At 37.5% G+C, this 21,679-nt stretch overlaps 1 protein-coding gene and 3 long non-coding RNA genes across 4 annotated transcripts; 2 read left to right on the forward strand and 2 right to left on the reverse strand.

The window, feature by feature from the left end:
* The first annotated feature begins 253 nt into the window (after window positions 1-253).
* On the forward strand, window positions 254-941 carry LOC116164865. The gene is made up of 3 exons (XR_004144015.1): window positions 254-416; window positions 465-584; window positions 638-941. It is a non-coding gene; the product is annotated as an uncharacterized LOC116164865 (long non-coding RNA).
* Window positions 942-4,230: 3,289 nt separating this feature from the next.
* On the reverse strand, window positions 4,231-6,447 carry LOC116163958 (putative nuclease HARBI1). Its single transcript, XM_031478086.1, has 2 exons — window positions 6,118-6,447; window positions 4,231-5,043 (listed from the first exon to the last, which is right to left on the reverse strand). The coding sequence occupies exons 1-2, from the start codon at window positions 6,361-6,363 to the stop codon at window positions 4,231-4,233; spliced, it is 1,059 nt and encodes a 352-aa protein (XP_031333946.1). The 5' UTR covers window positions 6,364-6,447.
* A 1,236-nt stretch (window positions 6,448-7,683) lies between these two features.
* LOC116164650 lies at window positions 7,684-8,495 on the forward strand. The gene is made up of 2 exons (XR_004143960.1): window positions 7,684-8,013; window positions 8,065-8,495. It is a non-coding gene; the product is annotated as an uncharacterized LOC116164650 (long non-coding RNA).
* A 148-nt stretch (window positions 8,496-8,643) lies between these two features.
* On the reverse strand, window positions 8,644-8,871 carry LOC116164649. The gene is made up of 2 exons (XR_004143959.1): window positions 8,748-8,871; window positions 8,644-8,694 (listed from the first exon to the last, which is right to left on the reverse strand). It is a non-coding gene; the product is annotated as an uncharacterized LOC116164649 (long non-coding RNA).
* Window positions 8,872-21,679: the final 12,808 nt, after the last annotated feature.

The following is a 21,679-nucleotide window of genomic DNA, read 5'->3' on the forward strand; positions in this document are numbered from 1 at the left end:
CCCTTGGCACAGAAGAAGCAGTCAACAGTCTTGAAGCTTGACTCTATAACATCTTTAATCGCGTACAATGCATTTACGAACCTTCCTGCCAGTGGAATACTATAAGATCTTCAAAAGATGACTTTTGATATTGTAGCGTTCTAAATTTGCAGAAATTGTGGATTATGTTTATGAACAATTTATTCTTTTTTGAATGAGGCGGGAACGGTTGGGTGGTGTGGCCGATGGAGGACACTGTGTCTGATGTGGGAGCGCATGCGTGTATACACAACTTGTGATGGGAGGGATTTTTGAGCGGGACCAAGAAAAGGGGCGAGTGGCGGTCGTGGAAAAAGAAACGTTCCCACGGACATAATAATTTACGTTGTGATTCGAGACTTATTTAAGTCAGTGGGGCTGGGTAGCGAGAATAACGCGTGAGTTACTGAATGTAAAATAAATTTATTGACAGTAAATAATTTTAGGATTTTGGTTACCTACCTATACTACGTGCAATTATTCCGGTACAAACCTAATTAGGCAATAACTTAATCTACATTTCAATGGTTGTCTAAAATTCTTTCAAGAGCCGTTTGTCACCTTAAGTAAGCTATTAATTTGGAATATTCGTCATATTAGCGTACGCGTTACCTTTTAGGGCTCTTACCCCTAAGTACTGGAAATTGGAAAAAATATATAGTAGCCGCCCCTGACGTCACGTGGGACGCAAATTTATTACCTGCACAAGTAACTGCGGAATACCAAGCGCTGTTCCTGATGATAAGATTTTAATTCTATGGTGATAAGCCGCCATCCCACCGTCCACCTGTATGTACGTGCTGTCCATGTGGATAATGGTTCACACAATGCTCTGAGGTTTGAGATAACAAAATTTGAAAGGAGATGTCAAGTTTATTTGTTTAAATTAAGCATATTTGTCTATTATTAATTGTCCATCCTAGAATTAATTGATAATGTTGTGCTGTCCTTAAATTGTCAATTGTTATTTAGAGTTATCAGTCCAATATTGAAGTCCGTTGAATGATCATTCATCTGAAACACAAAAATTACGTTATCGATATCATCGTCAAGTTATACTTACCTACCGAGTCAATTACCTGTTTAAATAAATTAATAATAGGATCGATTTTTGCATTACGTTATGAGCTTGTCCGATTACCTGTCATTGGGCAAGTTGGTTTAAGACAGGTTGGCGCCCCCTTCAAACAACACTCAGTACAAGATCCACGACTCAGCTCCCGAATCTTTGAGCACTGTTAACCCTCATTATAGCCAACCAACAAAGGGAAAGTCATAATATAGTGCACGTACGATCTTTACCGATTGATCACGATGATGATCTCTCCACCATTCCATCAGATTGTGGATGGAGGGCTGTCGTCCTAGTTTTTCGGATGCACATATTCTGGAATAATAATGACTCAAAATTCCGCCCTTGGTCGGAGTATACGTTCAATAAGACTCCCAACTTGCCCTTCGCCATCACGTTAAAGCCATTTGTACCACTTCTTCTTAACTTCAGTGCAACGCGAACAAGCTCCGAAAAAAGGGAGTATGGTTTCAAACGCAGAATCATTTCCATAAAGATTTTCATTTTACATAATATTAGTGTTCAATATTCTAGACAGTTTGGACTGCCAAGAGTTAGGTTTTAATTAAAAAATCAAAGGAAACTTAGGAAGTATGTTTTCATATATTTTTACTTACCCAATGCCCTGAAATTACGCCTCCAAACCAACTTCTGCCTCTTAGTTACATAGTTAACAGTTATAGGAGACGGCTCCCCGCGCCCTTCAGGTGTGTAACATCCGGATTTGTAGTTTCAATTATTTTGCACATTATTGCTCTGGGCCACCGAAATGGGGAATGGGAGGCCAGTGTAGTAAAAATACAGCAAAATAAGAACAACTTTTTCACTGGTTTTGGATTTTCTAAGCGCCATATTGGCATTTAGGCCTCAGGCATATGACTCTGCGGAGGATCCCCAAATATTTAAATGTTAACTTTACCATAGAAATAAATATTCTACGCCAACACACCACAAACAAAAAAACGACGAAAAATGACGCGTTTTGCATTTTTGACGTTTTTTAGCATTTGGGCCCTTAATATTGTAGTGTACTTAACCCCCCAGGTTCTACTTCACACTACAAGAACACGGAAATAAAGTAAACCCGGCAACGTTTAAAAATTGCCACCCGAATGACTCCCTCTAAAACTAAACAAGATCCCGCTTAAATTTGAAAAGTGGCACGTTAGTTGTAGACAACGCTTTGACCTGAAGCACAATAGGGAAGGAACGTTAAATAAAACACTGAAATGTGAAAAGTTTGTTTAATAATGATCGTAATTATTATGATTGTGAAAACCCGGAAATTTAATTGATGTACGTTAATGTAAACAAAGCAAGCAAAGCCTAAAGGAGTCGTACTCTCCCAAAAGTAACTGCCAAGGGTAAAAAGAGTACGACGAAGAAAAACCTTACAGTTTGATTAAAACAGTCCAAAAGTTAATTAACAAAATATTAACAAAGATAGATAGTAAATGCATATACACAAGGTTGGTTACGCAAAACGTTCAGCGACGTGCTTTGGGGGCTCGAAATAACCGAAAAACGGCAATTTCAGCCGCCATCTTGAATTTAGGGGCTTAAATGCCAAAATGTGGTTTGGCAACAGGGCGCATCGTTTTCAGTGGGGCCGAATTAGTCTAGAACCGCTTGTTGCCGGTTTGTAGCATAAAACGCCGTTAGACATGCACTTTTCAGATCTCCCTGACTAAGTATAACAACATTTTCATTTTCCAGGAAATTTATCCGATAGATATTCCCGTACGATTAAGGGCCGGTATTTCCATCTCGGGATAAAGTCAAGTATAAGATATCTTCCAGGTAAACCGACAGTTAGCGTCGCTTCGGGTATTTCGAACCTCGTTTAAATATTATCGGCAGGATAAGTTCTAGATAAAGTTATTGGGTAGATTTTCTGCAGTTATCAACATAACCCCAGGATATTGCGTCAAATTTCTAGTAAACTGGTGACGTTTTAAAAATTTGCAAAATTACCAACCGTACCTATACTAAATAGGAAGAAAGAAATTGAAGTATATAAGTAGAAGTACCTACGCAAATACATATATGTTTTCTTGAAGGATAGGTAACCTATTTTAGATTCCAGATGGATCAAGATTTTCTTGACACAAGCACACGATTTTCAGATGTGCTGAAATTAGCAGTTCTTTTCTTTCTACGCGGTGCATTTACATCACGATTTTGGTTCATGTACGTTTGACATAGTTATTTGTATCACAAGTCCAGAAAATGGATGTTTGCGAGTGTGAGTACAGCCGGCTACACACGATCCGGCAGACCTGTCAGTTCGAACTGAACAGTCCGCCTGGAGTCCGGTCGCCTGAGCGTGTATATATTCCGGTCAACTTATCAGTTAAGACTGTTCAGGCGGCCGGAGAAAGATCAAATATATGTTCGTTATCCGTCCGGCCTGACGTACTCAAAGACAAGCCTGAACGTGTGTATGGCACGGCCGCCTGTTGAGACGTCAGGCTGTCAAGTGAAACAGTTCAGTAGTACAGAACCAGAGTACAGAAGTCGTTATCATGTCGCGAGCAAGAGAAAACACGTGTTTAGAAGAATTTATCGCGATTTATCGCAATGAGTCGTGTCTATGGCAAGTAAAATCGAAAGACTATCACGACCGTGGCAAGAAAGAAGCGGCGTATTTAAAATTAATAGAAAAATTGAAGGAAATTGATCCTTCTTGTACGAAGTCTACTGTTTTAAAAAAAATTAATAATTTGAGGAGTAGTTTTCGAAAAGAAGCAAAAAAAGTGAAGGATTCAATGAGGACGGGATCAGGGGCCGATGAAGTTTACCATCCCAAACTTTGGTATTATGATTCGTTGAACTTTGTGGAAGACCAAGAAGTCTCTCGAAACTCTCGAAGCAATATCTCGGATGACGAAGAAAGCGAAAATGAGGTAAGTGACAGAAACATTCAGTAGTTTTGTTTGTTTATTTATTGAATAAACACACATTTTTTTGTGTATATTTCTAGGGTGGTTTAAATTGGACGCTCTTTTATGGGAACACTCTTTATTTGAAGAGATAGGAACAAATGTACCACAGTGCCTGAGGGGCAAACAGGGGTGTTCCCATAAGAGAGCGACCAATTTGGACCACCCTATAAAATAGTATTATTAGTAGGTAAGTTTTTATTGGATGAATCTATCTTGCCAAGAAACTCTACCCTCATTCGTAAAATAACTCATAAAGGCCTCCCTAACTTCTTTTGCTGCATTCGTTGTATTTCCAAATGGTCTTCGTTGCAAGCTAGCCATATTAGAACCTTGTGAATTCAATCCAAAATATGTCACACCTTCTTCCGTATCATCATAGTCTAAGCACTCTGGAGGAATATATGTTGTTGATGACTTAACTATCAAAAAGTTATGTAACATGCAGCATGCCATTACAACGGATTCAATATTTCGCGGTTCTAAATTAATGCAAGTGTGAAATATCCGAAATCTGGCAGCCAATATTCCGAATACATTTTCCACAATACGTCTAGCTCGTGATAAACGGTAGTTGTAAATTTTTTTCTCCCTAGAAGTCAAGGCTGCCTGTCGAAAAGGTTTCATTAGGTCTACCCTCAATGGAAATGCATCATCTCCTATGAATACATATGGTAGGCTTCTGTCGGTATTCCGGATAGTTTCTTCTCCAGGAATATTCAGGAGATTATTTTGTAGTTTTTCAAAAAATTTGGTATTTTGTAATACACCACCATCAGACACCCTGCCATTTGTTCCGAAATCGCACATTAAAATACGATAGTTTGCATCAACTAAGGCTAATAGCACCATGCTATTAAAACCTTTATAATTATAATAGTACGATCCGCTTCCAGATGGGGGGATGATGCTCACATGCTTGCCGTCAATGGCCCCAAGGCAATGGGGAAAGTTCCAGAGTTCCTGAAATCTCTGAGAAATGTTTCTCCAGTCTTGTTCTAGTCGTGGAAACTGAAAAAAAGACAATATTATGCATTATGCATGATAAAAATATGCATGAAGAATGTCTGGCGATAAATTGTGTATTTTTTTCATTTTTTTTTCATGCTTTCAATTTATGAAATACGATTAAGTAATACAGTTATAAAAACCATAGATATTTCCACACACAAAAAAAAACTAACCAAACTGTTCAAAAAATCTTTTGTTACAGGATAAATCACAGGCCGAAACTTTAAACACAAATGCACACAGCTCTCAAATTGAACCTGAAACCCAAGATTCTACTGAAAAAACTTCAAGTGTGGCTTCAGGTTCGCAGTTTCGCCATAGACCGACACCAAAATCTCAAAAAGCAGATGACCAAACACAGTTAACAAAAGAAGTACTAGCAACCGTCAACAACCACTTCAAACGGCCACGCACAGCGGATGACCGGTTTGACATTTTTGGTAAAAACGTTGCTATGAAACTCAGAGATTTAACCAACGATCAGAGACGCCTTGCAGAGAAATTTATTAATGACGTACTTTTTGAAGCTGAGGGTGGAACATTAACACCACATCATAAACTGGCTTATCAGCCACCTTTGTCTAATCGTTATCATTCGTCCAGTACCTATTCTAGCCGGCCAAGCTTTCAACTCTCCGCAACACCAGCACCACCGCAGCAGTTGCTACTACTAAACTCCCCTTCGTCAAATGAATATTATTCGAATCATTCATCTAGTTCCAATCCTAGCCGCCCAAGTTCTCAATTATCCGCAATATCACCAACACCACCATCGCAGCAGTTGCTACTCCAGAACTCCGAAGCTTCAATTGAACACCACTCCCAGAATAACATGTTTTTTTCCCAGTCAGAAAGTGTTCAAGAAATGGAACCGTCGGCATCATCTCGCCAGTACCAGACTGCTAGTTCTCTTTTAGCTTCATTCACTTATGCTGATAACAACTGATAACTGAACTTGTTTTTGTATTTTCTATGGAAGAAATATAATGTTTTTGTTTATATGCTTAATGTTCAAGAAATTTATAATGTTTTTGTTTATATGTATGTTTAATATTAAAAAAAAATTGTTCTTACCTTCATAAAATCCTTGTGTAGAACTTCCCATATTGCTTCACAAGTTTCAGGAATAATGTAACTCAGAGCTTGAGGTGATATAATAGTGGAAAACTTGAGGTCCTCATAGGTTCTTCCAGTAGCTAGAAACCTCAAAGTTGCCGTCAGCCTTTCGTGTGCTGGGATTGCTTCTCTCATTACATTGTCTTTTCTTTTTATCAAAGGTGCTACCAATGATAAAAGTTGCAGATACGTATCTTCATCCATGCGTAGATAATTGTGCCAATCCTTGGGAGCTAACTTCAGGTCATTCAGCAAATTCACATGAGAAAAAACGCTCCTTTTTTTCAACCAATCTTTACACCATACCGTACGTTTTTTTGGATTTCTTTTTACCCAAAGCAACTACTAAGCCGAGGAGTGCTAACGCGTCGTCGTCAGTAGAGGCCATGATTGAGACTGATATTTCATATTCGCCTGAACGTGTGGAAGGTGGCCAGTCCATCAGGCGACCGGTCTTCAGGCGGACTGTTCAGTTCGAACTGACAGGCCTGCCGGATCGTGTGTAGCCGGCTTAAGGTTGCAGGCCGAAGCGGAGCTGAGGCCTGCAATACGAATACTCGCAAAACATTTTTTTAGGCTATCATCACAAAAACGTTGATTTTGTGGTCGCTTTTGCGGCCATAAAGTTTCACTTTATTGTACGCTTCTGTCAATCTTTACTTTATTGTACACATCTGTCAAACTGTACTTATTTGAAACTGATGTGTGAGAAACAGTAATCTGTTTGATACAAAGCGTCTATCTGGTCTCGCCCCATCAAGGATTGGGCCATCCATTTGCGTTTTTTTCATTTTCGGATTTGTAGGAATGTTTCACACTATTTTGCATAATCACAATGTTCACATTTAAAATTATAGTTTGACGTTTCAATCTTTGCTGCTTGCAGACCTTTTTGAAGTGTAGAACCAAAACAAGAGGAAGATGTTATTATGCTTACATTATTATACGAAGAATCACCAGCAATTAACCGAGAATTACCTATACCTACCATCAAAGTAGGTAATCAGATTTCTAATAATTGTACAGCATGTTAACTATAAGGTCTTGGGGGCCACAGTTACGAAGGACCTATTGCATTTGACATTATTAAAATCTTGTGCAACGGAGGAAGTTGCGATTGTACTTTTACTCTCAAACGCCTGCTCTTATATCATATGACTTAGGTCGCAACGCTTGCAGCTTCCAAAATTTCATTTGGGGTATCTGAACTGTCGCTATCACTCATTTTGATATGCACAAAGCACACGCATGCTAATTATAATTACATACGACAGGAAATGCTTTGTTTTTAATAGTCTAAGATATCTATGATTTTCAGAAAAAATATGTTTATGAGCAAATTTTTGAATTCTTTTTTGATGATCGCCTAAAAAATGTTGTGTGCACCTTGGCCAAAAGTGATTTGTTAGGCCTCATCTGAATTGCGGCCTCGGCTGCCGCCTCGGCCGCAAACAGCAGCTTCGGCCAAAAAAGATCACTTTTACGGCCTTGGTACACAAATAACTATTATGGACGTGTAATACACAAGATTTTTTGTGTCGAAGTAAAAAATTTGAGGGAACAACGTTCATTTTAAAATTTATATTTCTACCTCCTATAATAAGCCGTCATACTTGCATTCAAATTTCCAATATTTCGATGTTATGTTGGTAGCACAGACAGTTGGCAGTTGGTAGCACAAGCATGTCAATTCACAACCGATATTTACCAGTGTTTATTCCACATTAATTGTGATTAAATGAATAAACAAAGCATTTACGTTAATTTAATTATTATTACAAATTTCTAAAACGCTTAGCCCAGTCTTAAGAAGTTCATAACATTTAAAAGAAGCTGCGCTAAAACTAATAAGTAGTAAGTTGATTTCAATGGGAAACATAACCTTGAAATTTATTTCAATTTCAGCTAGTGCTTACGGCTTACACCTATTTTGAGAATTGGGTTGCAATGTTTTCATTTGCAAATTGATTTATCATATTAATTCCATTACATATAAGAATGATAACAAGTTTGTTTGGATATCTACTTCTCGTTGGCTGTCGATTACGAGGAGAGCAGCAAGAGGTCCGATGATTGCTTCGTGCAAATCTACAATTTGGTGTATGCAGTGTCGTTTGATTATTATGGTCTTACTACACGGAAGTAACTGATGTCGGAAATTTTCATCATAGATATGAGCATAGATATCGACAAGAAGACCGTTTTCATATGCGTACACCTCCTTTTCGGAAACTGTCATCTTCAGAGAAATATACTTGCTTGTAGATATATAATTTATGGAATAATGTATACAGTTTAATGTTAACAATGGCAGAAATAATAATAATTACAAAACATATAGTGTCGTTACTCTTCATCCGTTTAGTGTTGTTTTTTGACTGCGTTAATTTACATGCGAAACCATTTGTTGGCATTCCTGGCATCGAGTGTGGAAGTAGGTAAACTTCAATTTCCTATACTTTCAATTAGCTCTCTGTTTTTTGCCATAAACCGTAAGTTTACCATCGGTAAACATGTACAAGTGTCATAACCGCACTAAACGAAAACTTGTAAGTGAAACTTACAATTCTTGATTAGGGTATACTTACCTACCGCATTTACATATACGTATTACTATGTTACCTACCAAGCCATAAAGTGCTTAAAATGGAATTTGCACAAAAAATATGCCTATCATTCTTACAATTTAATTTAAATTTAGAACTGTCATTGCAAATTAAATCAGTTCCACCAACCAATTTTTAGTGATATTTTTGCCGGCCTAGGCCAGCAAATCGTAACTTTCTGGACTAATTTGGCTACAGAAAACAAAGCTTTGAAGCAGGGAGACACAAATAGTTATTTGTGTACCAAGGCCGTAAAAGTGATCTTTTTTGGCCGAAGCTGCTGTTTGTGGCCGAGGCGGTAGCCGAGGCCGCAATTCAGATGAGGCCTAACAAATCACTTTTGGCCAAGGTGCACACAACATTTTTTAGGCGATCATCAAAAAAGAATTCAAAAATTTGCTCATAAACATATTTTTTCTGAAAATCATAGTTATCTTAGACAATTAAAAACAAAGCAATTCCTGTCATATGTAATAAATTATAATTAGCATCTTTGCGTGTGTTTTGTGCGTATCAAAATGGGTGATAGCGACAGTTCAGGATGAAATTTTGGAAGCTGCAAGCTTGCGAACCTAAGCCATATATGATATAAGAGCTGGCGTTTGAGAGTAAAAGTACAATCGCAACTTCCTCCATTGCACAAGATTTTAATAATGTCAAATGCAATAGGTCCTTCGTAACTGTGGCTTCCAAGACCTTATAGTTAACATGCTGTACAATTATTAGAAACCTGATTACCTACTTTGATGGCAGGTATAGGTAGCTACTTGTGTTCTCGGTTAATTGCTGGTGATTCTTCGCATAATAATGTAAGCAATAACATCTTCCTCATGTTTTGGTTCTACACTTCAAAAAGGTCTGCAAGCAGCAAAGATTGAAACGTCAAACTATAATTTTAAATGTGAACATTGTGATTATGCAAAATAGTGTGAAACATTCATACAAGTCCGAAAATGAAAAAAACGCACGTGGATGGCCCAATCCTTGATGGGGCTAGACCAGATAGACGCTTTGTATTAAACAGATTACTGTTTCTCACACATCAGTTTCAAATAAGTAGGTACAGTTTGACAGATGTGTACAATAAAGTAAAGTTTGACAGAAGCGTACAATAAAGTTAAACTTTATGGCCGCAAAAGCGTCCACAAAATCAACGTTTTTGTGTTGATAGCCTAAAAAAGTATATTACAAGTCACTGAATTTCTTTCCAAAACAAAAGCATTCGTTCAAATTGTCAGGTAGTAAGCTATCTTGCTCTATTATATGGCCCTGCCGTTCGCTATCTTTTTCTATTACAGACTTCTAAAATCGGCAACATTGGCTAAGGTTAGGTAGCTATCTACGCGATATATTTATACCGCACGCTGATGGAAATACCCGCAGATAGATAAACGGAAGATATCGGGCGGTATAAGTTATTTTGCAGGTACGGATCTACTACTTTATCCGAAGATGGAAATACCGGCCCTAAGGGCCGGTTTTACAATTACACTTTTACGGAGAATAAGATATTCTTGGAATAACTGCCATAGCAACATGTATGCCATTGGTTGACACAATGGTAACCAACGCAACCGTCAACTTATTCTAGGTATAGCTTATTCTCGGTATATACCTTTGTGGCGACCATTAACGCAAATCGATAGATCCTGGAAAAACAAGATAGGTGGTTGTCTAGGTGATAAAAATTTAATAATTAATAATTGGCATTCTGTTGATATTTCAAAATAAAAAATAGTTCCTTTTCCTGTATTTTGTAATAAAACGCTACACCTTCATTGTAGAATCGGCCCTTAGGCGTTGTGCGCGGGTGCACCATCCTGTTTCCAACTTTTGTTTCTTATTGTGTGTGCAGTACCTACATCGTTTTATTAGTAGGTAATAAAAAACGGTACTCAGTATGTACTTTTCTTACGGGTCATATACAAAAAATAAAGTTAAGGCCAATTCACACTATAGCTCAGGTCACGTTCCGCTCAAAATATTGTAACATGCTATTTCAATAGAAATATTTACATTTGACGGTCAGGTCACGGTCAGAACATGCTCATAAGAAATACAAGCTACAATAATTGAGCGGACCGTGATCTAACCGATACTGTGAATTGGCCTTTAATGACGGATCATGGCCGTGTTGACGGCGACTATGCTAGATAATACACGAATGAAAATTCGGTTTCAATTACAATCGGCTATAGAATTATTGCAATAAGGGATACATTGTAAACTTCAAAGGAAAAATTCAAAATTAATTTCCAAATAAAATACTAAGTATTTGGTATCGTCGATTTTGCAATTTTTGTCTCTACCGAGTGATATCAAAATCCAATATGGCGTCCATAATAAATAAGAATGTTGATGTCATTTACTTCAATTCCACAAGTTTTTACTTTAGTACCACAAGACAGCTAAGAAAAAATCACTACGGGTTTGTTAAAGATATTTTTTGAAAATAAATTATCACCAGCGTATTTCGAAAATGACATTTTTCCGTTTTTAGCCATAATTTCGCTATTTGTCTAGCTACAAGAAATTATGACTAGGTTAATTAATCAGCACAACGTTACCCATTTAACCGACTTTGTATCTCTTACGGTCATCGTGTTCACTGCAATGGAAGTGAAAAAAAAACTCAACCGGTATTTTAGTACAGATACAGCAAAATGTACAGTATTTTTAGGCAGCATTTTACGCACAATCTCTTACCAATTTTGCAGTTTAAAGTCTATCTGTTAACATGAAGTTTTTCAAATGCGGTAGTTGCAATTTATTCAGGATTATCCTTTACTTCTAAATAATATTTCAATGGAAAACTGGAAAACTGTTAGATCTTACACGCGAACGCTAAAAATAACCTAAGTTTTGTTTTTAACTGTTCAGCGTGGATAAATCTGCTAGAAACGGTAGGTACCTATATAAATCCTAGGTAATCCATTTTATTGTAGCGGCATAATAGAACAATACAACACAGTCATGCTGCTTTTGACGATAGAGAAGTGGAGAAATTGAATTAAAGTTTTTCTTAAGCCGCTATTCTCCCTGTAAAGTGTTAAATAATGATCATTTTCTCCGTTTAGAACAGCAAAGTTTGAATACGTTCATTTAGTTAGCAGTCAACAGTGTTGCGAGACGCATGTTAGTTTCACATTGTAACTATGAGAGTAAAAGTAACCGAAAATATAACTTTATGTAATTTCAGGATAACGGCATTTTTTTCTACACTGGATAATGAGTTTTGCGAAAAAACAGCCACAAGTAAATATTTTGATATGAAACTAATTTTCGTTTGTTATGGTTGGAACTAAGTTCTTTTACCTAAAACACAAGCGAAATTATATTCCCAAAGATCCGACCAAACTTCTTCCAGTGCTTTTCTTTTCAATCCTTTACATGGTAAACAGTTCACCAAATCCAACGCAGAAATTTACAAGTTGGGCCAAATACTTATTCCCTAGATTACAATAAATCAGTATGCATATTGCCTCTTTATTAGGGTCCTGTTCATCCTTTCTACCAAGCCAAATTGACCTTTCATTGTATAGTTATTTTATGTCTTAATTTCAAAACTGGAACATTCCTGAACAATCTCTAAAGCATTAAGGTCCCTGCACATGTGCGAAGTCGCCAGAATCAAAAATCCATATTTTTTCAGGACACTACAACGCCAATATAGTACAAAACACGTTCGTGCCCTCAGTTTTCTTCTTGTCGAGCTTCTTCTTAGGACAATTCAATGTCCGAATTCGCGACCTCTATAACACTTCACTAGTCACCAGACCTTGGTTTCTCAACAAATGCAATTGCTTGCTCAAGTAACTTTGTCTTGACATTGTCCCCGGCAATTTCTATACCCATAATCATTGGTTGATACTTATTTGGAAGACCAGCCAACATTAATGTTCACCAACACTACTTGGCTTAGTTGCAGGCGTGTTTGTAAAAATTGGAAAAGCGGGATTTAAGGCGGGAGAGTTTGTTCGGGGTATAAGGAGTTCAACAATAAATCACGGTGCATCTACCTACAGAAAAGAAGGTGTACATCCTCAAAAAGAACGGCAATTGAGTTAAACAGTACGAGATACGTGTGCAGCCAAATGAAGTAAATAGAGAGGGCGCAAAGTGATAGCGGGGTGAATATTTCGACGCAGGCCAGCATGGAGCGATTGTAAATCATCGCGCCAATTTGACTCGCAAGTGGATGTTTCTTATACAAATAAATCGAATGCTCCGTTTCAGTTAAATAAAAAACAAGGAATAAATTGCAAATTACCGACCGCGTGGATAAATAACTGAACGGAAATTTCACTCCCCGTGTTTAAAATTAGGGTCAATTATAAATTAAGACGTAATTCGTCTTCTTCAAAGGAGTACCAGATTTTTAAGGAAACACGCTCGTAAAACCATCCTGTACTTGAACCGAATGCCCAAGAAATTCTGTTGCGTATTCAATCCATTACCGTGACTTTAAGGGTCAAAAAGATATATTTATATTTTAATTTGGACTCCCCTAATGGAGCGTAGACATTTTATTTTACCTAGAAGGCTACTGTTCATCAGTGATTAACTTGCAGTTGCCTTCATGAATTCTAATTGTAAGCTTGCGAGCTGTTTCAAATAATGGCTAGAATTTGGTGTTGTGTAATCTTTAATTATGTAGTATAAAGGGCTGGCTGGCCGATCGAAAAATGACTTGACAGAAATTTTTGTGATAGATTATCTCCTGGAAAGTCACATTTTCTGATCGATCTGAGACAACTCGTTTTTCGATCGACAAACTAAGATTTATCTATTTTAGTTAATTAAATGCACGTTTTACTTTTTGTCTTAAAGGATTAAGTCTGTCGAGTTCCAGCGCTTCTGTGGTAATAACTCTACTGGTTAGCATTGCAAATAGCACCTAAGAGGGAGACGTTAGTTTGACATAACTAAAGGGGATTGTTGCCGACTAGCTAAGTATAATGTGTGCACGGAGAGTAATTCGAAGAACAACGAAATTTGCCAAAGTAAACCACAAAAACGTTGGATAAGTTATATAGATGCTTTTACAAGTAAAAACTATTTCCATACCATCACCGTTACATCAAAATTTACGAACGAATAAGTAGTTTTTTTTTGTAGTAGTTTATAGTACTTCGGGTAAAAAAAAGTCCAACATTTTGACAGGGCGCATCGCAACTTTGCAATTTTGTAAGACGTTAGACGGATCATTTTTTATTGCTGTCACACTCTCGGAAGTGCTAGACTTAATGAAATGCTCGTTATTCACATTTAGATTGCATCTATTTTACACGTTATAGCATGAAAGTCCTACAGAGATGTGAGATAGATAAAATAAATTATTTCATAAGCGAAGCTGTCATCAGGTACTCTACGTAAATCTTATCCTTAGAGGTTATTTATCTAAAAGTACGCTCGTAGTTAAAGAATGCGGGGTACAAGTATTAGTGAAAAACAACGTAAGTCTACATGAACAAATTTCAGCAGGATCTCTATGATCTTTAGAGTGCGACTTTCTCACTATTGACGACAGAATTGCATGAAAATCGAAAAACTAAAATATTCGGGATTTAATTTAAGGTGTTACCTAATTTGGAAAGCCGAATCAAACCCCTATCGGAAATAATTTGAGAATTGCACTGGCAGCGCCCATAAACTTATATTGAATGATGGCTAAGAATTAAGAGCCCAACAAGTCACTCTGAAGCACTGTTACGATCAAGAGATACGCCGAATGTAATAAAAGGGACCTATATTGACAATCTTTATATATTTTTTTTAATATAACGTTTCCTATTGCAATGCCGATGGTAGTCATTTTTTAAATCAATAAATTGTGCCTGGAACAATATATTACCTTTTAAACATCGTCACGGGTATGAGAGAGACTGCACTCAAAATGATTTAACCGAACTGATTTTGAAATAATAAGAGCAACACAATTCCTATATTTATTGTGATTTACCAGAACATTATGCAATTAGCAATACATATAAGTACAATAAATCGTTCTGCTCCTATGCTTTACAGAAGTTCATAACAAACACACATTCTACATTCTTTAAATGTCTAATCAGAATGGTTTCTCATAGGATATGTGGTATATATTGTTGCGTAAACTACAACATGCGAACGTTTTGTTTCGTTTCAGCACCTAAAATAATGGTGGGTTTAGATTCAACGCAAATACTTGAATTCAAAGTCAATTTTATTTTGTTTCGGAATTATTTAATGTTGTTAATTCTGTTTAAATAATCGCTTTGATTATTGTAAAGTTTGATTTACGTGTTTAAAGATTAAGTTTATTGTTGTAATCACTACGTAGGCTAATTAGTTTCAAGATAAGCACGTTATCACTGAAGTAAGCAGATGTTAATTTGGCGCAGCATGTGGTTGCAGGAAATCTGGATTAAACTAGTGCTCAGTTTAGTATGGCAGTCGTCAGTAATCCAAAAATGCCAGCGGTTCGACTAGACAGTGGCGATGAAGACTTAGACGTGGAAGAACAACGTATTGTCAGATGCACTCATGATGATGACAATCAAGACGTCAACATAAACCGGCCAGGGTCACCAAAGAAAAGAAACCGCTGATAATATAATCGCGTGGTTCAAGAAAGTCATTTCACGACGTTGTGGATTAGGTCTATCGGAGATACCACAACAAAGAAAACGCGCCACGTTCTAAACCTCAAGGTGGTGTGGAAATGAGTACACTTTGAATTTACAAAATTGTTATAATTATGTAATATATAGCGAGGAACATCTGAACAAAATCACAAACATTAGGGAAAATGTTCATATTTCCGCCGTCGCGCCGTAACTCAGAACATGTTAGAAGTACAAAAGAGATCAATCGCTGCGGTGTTTTTTTTTAAAAAACCGATTTTGTGAACTTTTGATCCAAGATCGCGACGCGAGCGGTTCTCCCCCAAGGTCAAAAACATGATTTTTGTTTCAAGGCTCATACCTCAACAACATATTATTAAAAATTACAACTACACCACCTTTTGTACGGCAAAAAATCCCTACTGACTAGACTATTACAGTGAATGACGTGAGTAATATTCCTTTCTGGTATTAATGGATCTGATCTCTCCTTGGAAAATGCCTTTAGAAAGGAGACAGATCGCTTCGAGGGTACAGTTTTGCAACATCCCGGTAACGTTATCTGCGTTATGAATGCAAAATTTGGTGAAAGAAGAATTTATTTAACTAGGTTTTGATGCGGGTAAATGCGCCGATTAGTTGTCTTTAACTTCCCTGCTGCATTCCGTTCTTACAAAATGTTATTAATCGTGCAATGCGTTATCCAAGGACGTCACTCAACTTTAAGGAACTTGCTGTTAACTACCCGTTAGTGATCCGAACTTCTTTTTTCTTTTTTAAACGGGCTCCTACTCGAAAATCCTCCTTCGCGTATATTTTACCACTCGTAAATAAAAAGGCTTGCTACGAATCAGGCTGCTAAAAAGTTTTTCTCTTCCTGTAAGTTACTGTAATTTGCCTAGTACCACACATATTGTAAACTACAGGGGGGGTGTCGTTTCTCTAGGTTAAAATAATGCCGAAAATGAGAGCGAGCTACACTGTGGTAAAAAAATTACGTATTCTTAACGTAATTTCCGGTTTACGAATTCGGCATAGCAATCGGGACATCCTGTATGTAAAATGGTTCAATTTATTTGATAAGAGCTGGGGGAACTTCGTTAAAAAATAAAATGGGAAAATTGGTTAGATTGTCACTTTAATTTTAGTTTTATTTTGTAAGCTTAGAAATTGTTTAAGTCAGTTAATTGTATTTGTTGTACCTAGTGAGTATCATCAATCTTAGAACGTGTAAATAAAGCAATATTTAATCAGGTAACAGTCTTATTTGGCCATGCTTCGTAAAGGTGTACGGGTGACGACGAGGTTTTCGGTACCAGCCGGGATCAAAGAGACACCGAAGAGAAAGCATGAAGGAAGCGGGGAAGGGTTACCCTCAGGCAAAAAAATTGAACAGAAGGGCCTTAAAAGATAAAGTTGTGCAGTTGATACAAAAGGTACAAAAATTGAAGAGCGCGGTCTCGTAGCTGGGGGCGGACGAGATAAGAGCCTTCATTGAGGAGAGGGGCCCGGTGACAGATATAAAAGGGACAGCTCCGCCAGCCTCCACCTTCTGCCCTAGGTGTAAGATAATAATTGCGGCCGAAGATCTGGAGCGACAGGAGATTCAGGCAATGATTGAGGAATCCCGAACCAAAGAGGAGATCTGGGAGGTTGTTAAGAGAAAATGGCCCGAGGGAAGCCTGCGGGGAATGAGACTCCGGGAGGACCTGGATGGGGAATGAAGTGGCGCTGTATAGTGCGGTGGAGAGCGACAAGGTCAGAGAAAATCTAGTCGGTTGACATCCGGAATTTACGGAACACTTGAAAGGAGGAATGGGAGGAAGAAAAGGACGAAAAAGATATATATATATATATATATATATATATATATATATATATATATATATATATATATATATATGTGAGACCTAACCTTCACTTCTGGGAATCCCACGATTTACCTCTAGCTAGCTCAGTTGTAATTTAAAAAAAAACCAAATTTTTACACGCATCTCAAGGTCCAGCTGGATTCTGCCACCCTACAGCATTCCAACAATGACATGAATAGGTGGCTTAACCAAATCCTTAAATTCCAATATGAAACTTTACCCCCAGATTTAATAAACTTGAAACAAAGTAAGAGACGCCGACAATTACCTCTCTTTGACTCTAATAAACAAAACCTGGATGCAATGACTGGTTTAATTTCAGACAAAAAATTGCGTAAATTTCTGTTTTACAAATTGTTACAAATTTTAAACAGATAAATGACACACAAAAAAAAAACAAATTACTCAAACATTACAAAAAAAACATGACAAAACAAACCACTAACTACTACTTACTTTTAAACGTACTCTGATACACAGAGGTATCCGTACACGATCACAACAACAAAAATTTTCCCACAAACCAAACACTCAAACACCGACGTCTTCTCTCTTCGGGTACCCACAATTATTTTCAAAACTTCCGTGTTTCCGCAAAATAAAAAAAAAACAGGACGGCGACAAACTTCTTAAACTTTTCAAAAATTCTTCTTAAAACGGCAAACAAAAATTCTAATTAAACCTGGATCCACTACGCAAGAAACTTCCACAAAAATCAAAAATAACGTAACCGAAGAAGCGCCGGTTGGCTTTGTAACGACCAAAAAGCCCCGCTCTCTTCCAAAATTTTCTATTTAAGCCAAAAGCCCTTCTCCTTTCTTCAACATCCCGTCCGCCAATCACGCGAAGCGTCGATTTTTCAACTTCTTGCTAAACGGCACGTACGCCCGGCAATTCTGCGAAGACAACCTTATCTCTACTTCGCGCTATACCTCGTTAACGGCAAATAAAATTTAAAAAGAAATTTACATCGAAAAAAATTCTAGGAATAAAATAAAAACAGAACACTTCTAAGAAATTGAACCAAAACTATAACATGAAATTTACGCAATTTTTTGTCTCAAATTATTAATAACCCCCCCGGTTAATTAATTGAACTAAACAAAATTGTCACATCCAGACGCTCTATAATTTCTTTCAAGTTACAACTAAACAAAATAACACAACAATATATATATATATATAATATAATATATATATATATATATATATTTCCTGATTAAGGAAGACGGGAAGACATACGCCGACCTGCTTAAGGGGGCCAAGAAAACGCTGGAAGGTGAGCCCAACCAGGCCGTGAAGGCGGTGCAAAAGACCAAGGACGGGCACTTGCGTCTCGTTCTGGACAATACTAAGTCCGACATTAAGGGGGCAAAAGACAAGCTCCAGCAAGAAATGGGCTCGGCGAGTTGCACCGTCAGGGGTGAAGAACGGGAGAAGGTGGCCTTCCATCTACGGGACATCGACGAGATCACGACGGAGAAGGAGATAGAGGAGGCGCCCACTCCAGACAAACTAGTGGTCGGCCGATAAGGGGGCCAGAGGGGAGCAATAGAGCCGCCACGATCTTGGTGGACCGCTCGTTGGAACACCAGCTGGAGAGCCACAACAGAGTGCGGATAGGAATTGTCCCCTGCCGTATCAGGAGAGGGGTGGAGCTATAAATGCTGTGAAATATACGAGCCCGGGCACGAGTGTAGAGTGGGAAAAGGTGCCGGAAACGCTGTTTTAATTGTGGCCATGTGGACCATATTAGGGGAGCAATTAAACATGTCTACTGCCAATCAATTTTTTCACACACAATCAGCTCGCTCTCCCATTTCTTTTGCTATTTAAATCTCGCTCCTTAGGTAACGAGACCTATTTTCTGAACGAAACCATCTCGACTCGCTTACCTTTTTAAATAAATAGGAAACCCGCGTTCTCGTCACGTGCTCGGATTCTCCAAAACGGAACAAAACGCTTGTTCTCGCCAGACATGTTTTCGTTTATGTTCGTTATGAAGCGATATACGAGTATGTACAGATTTCTGATACGGAACCTATTTTCTGAACGCAACAACTCGACTAGCGTACTATTTTAAACGAATATTTGCATCTTTGTCACGTGCTTGGGTTTAAACAGAACGAAACGAAACACTTACGTTTGAAGAGAACGTGGAAACCGCACTCGCATTTCCCCATACTGTTGTTTTAATCGCTTGTTATCGCCACACATGCTTTTGTTAATGTTCGCTATGAAGCGGTATGTGTGTAAATTTTCCTGTTTAATAAAAGATAAATTCAAAACCAAATTTTTGAAACCGCAAAGCGGTCACCTGTTGTTACATTATTTATTTAACTGATGTTGAATAAATTTTGTTTCATCTGTAAATGGTTAGTTTTATGTTTAATCGAGCTCAAATTACGACTCGGGGGAGAAAAGTTTTTATGCTATTTTTTTTTCTATTTCGTACCCAGAACTACATTAGATGTCAATTAACAATTTGTTAATTAATTCTCCGGACTTGTGGAGGTGGTTAAAGCGGATGAGTTTATCAAATTAATAACATTTCCCCTCAAATTTAATTTAATTTGGCAGATAATTTGTATATTCTCCTTGAAATCGATCAGGCTTAATCAACGATGGCCACCCGGGAGAACTGTAGCCCAAGACTGACAAAAATTACATAATTCAAATTTTAACCGTATCATGAAAATGTCAAGCATAGGTACATTAAAATTCTTGTGATAGGCGGTATGTCAAATTCGAGAAAAGAGAGAATTGACGTGAATGCACGGCACAAAATTGAAGTTTTTCATTTTGGTTCAATAAATATTATGCATGTGAGGTTTAAAAAAGTTACGTTTGTTTTCCTGCGAACGTTTCCAAAAGCGCTAGCGTCAACGTTATTAATTAGCTTCAATGCCGCCAGTTACGTATTTTACGCAAGCTTTGAAAAAAGAGAAAAGTAGTCTAATCAAGCAAAGTTGTGCGAAAGTTTCCGTCGATACCCCTACGCACTTTCTTTGTATTTAATCTGTTTCATCTTGACATGGACAGGAAATGAAGCATATAAGAGGCCTCCGCAGCGTTCTCCTTTTTCTTCTGAAATTGATTTATCTTTGTTACAGTCGGGTTCGGTGTTTGAATTTTTTAGGTAAAAGTACACAATCAAATTTATCGAAATCTTCAACATTCCGTCCTCTTTCATAATAAAAGGCAAAGATTAAAAAGGAAACCGTTTATTTTGGCGCATAAAATTGTGTAGTAAGTATAGCAGATAGTAGTTGTTAAGCTCAAAGGGGACGTAATGTTTGTATAGGACGAATAGAATATTGCTTCATTAATTTTTTATAGCATATGCAAGGGAACGAGGATTTTCCGAGTATACTTCAGGTCTTTGGTTATGGAATATGCATCTCATATTTAAATAAAATAATACATCCTTTATCTGGCCTTAAACGCGTTATACTTTCAGATTTATATAGTCTAGATAGAGCACTCTCTTATTGTAATGTAATGAACATGTAAATTGGGTAATGAATAACTAATTAGACCCAGTGAGTTATTGTCTTAATGCGATATATAACACAAATGCCAGTGATGTTACTTAACGTATATTTTCATGCATCTGTCTCATTTGTGTCGTTCTCGTTAACGACCTATGATCCGGAACATTCGAAAATTGACTGTAATTTGAGGACAAAAAGTTCTTAATCGCGCTAAAAGGTTTCCATGAGTTTTAAGCAGCGCGAGCATTGCTACTTTATGAAAAAAATCCCCTACAACTGAATAACGACCGATCCTCGAGATCGTTTTTGGGGTGTAACTTTTTGGACCAATAGTCTACGTAGTTGAATAGCGACATTTCTTATATCCTTATATAATATCAATTTGGCGTAACGGTTTAAGACTCGGACTCTAACCTCACAGGTGGTAAGTTCGAAACCAACAACTTGCCAGTTTTTAGTGGTACAGAACATCTCCTGACTACCATGCTTCGGAGGGCATGGAATTTTATGCGAATTTTATGTTGAATTAAGAACGATTAAATATTCATGTCAAACCAATCTGGTGGATATATCAAACAACGGTATTATCCCGTAAGCCCAGTCGAACAGAAAATAATTAGTGATGAGGTAGATTGTTAGCCTTCTAAAAGTGGTTGGACTTCCTCTATTTGTATTATACCCAAAAAAGACAACACTTAGCGTTTTTGCCCTGACTGAATTCTGTTACAGTTAAAGACGCTTATCCTTTGCCGTACGTTTCGTCAATACTAGATCAAACCTCGCGATACTAGCTCTCAGGTCCTTAGATATTAAATCCGTTTACTGGCAAGTTTAAGTATCCGAATCGTCTAGTCATTATACGTCTTTCACAGTCCCATGACGTCGACGCTTGCCATTTGACTTAACGCCCCAAGTACATGGATGCGAATTATTGATAACATCCT

This window comes from Photinus pyralis, unplaced genomic scaffold, assembly GCF_008802855.1.
Source record: "Photinus pyralis isolate 1611_PpyrPB1 unplaced genomic scaffold, Ppyr1.3 Ppyr1.4_LG2, whole genome shotgun sequence".
NCBI lineage: Eukaryota > Metazoa > Arthropoda > Insecta > Coleoptera > Lampyridae > Photinus > Photinus pyralis.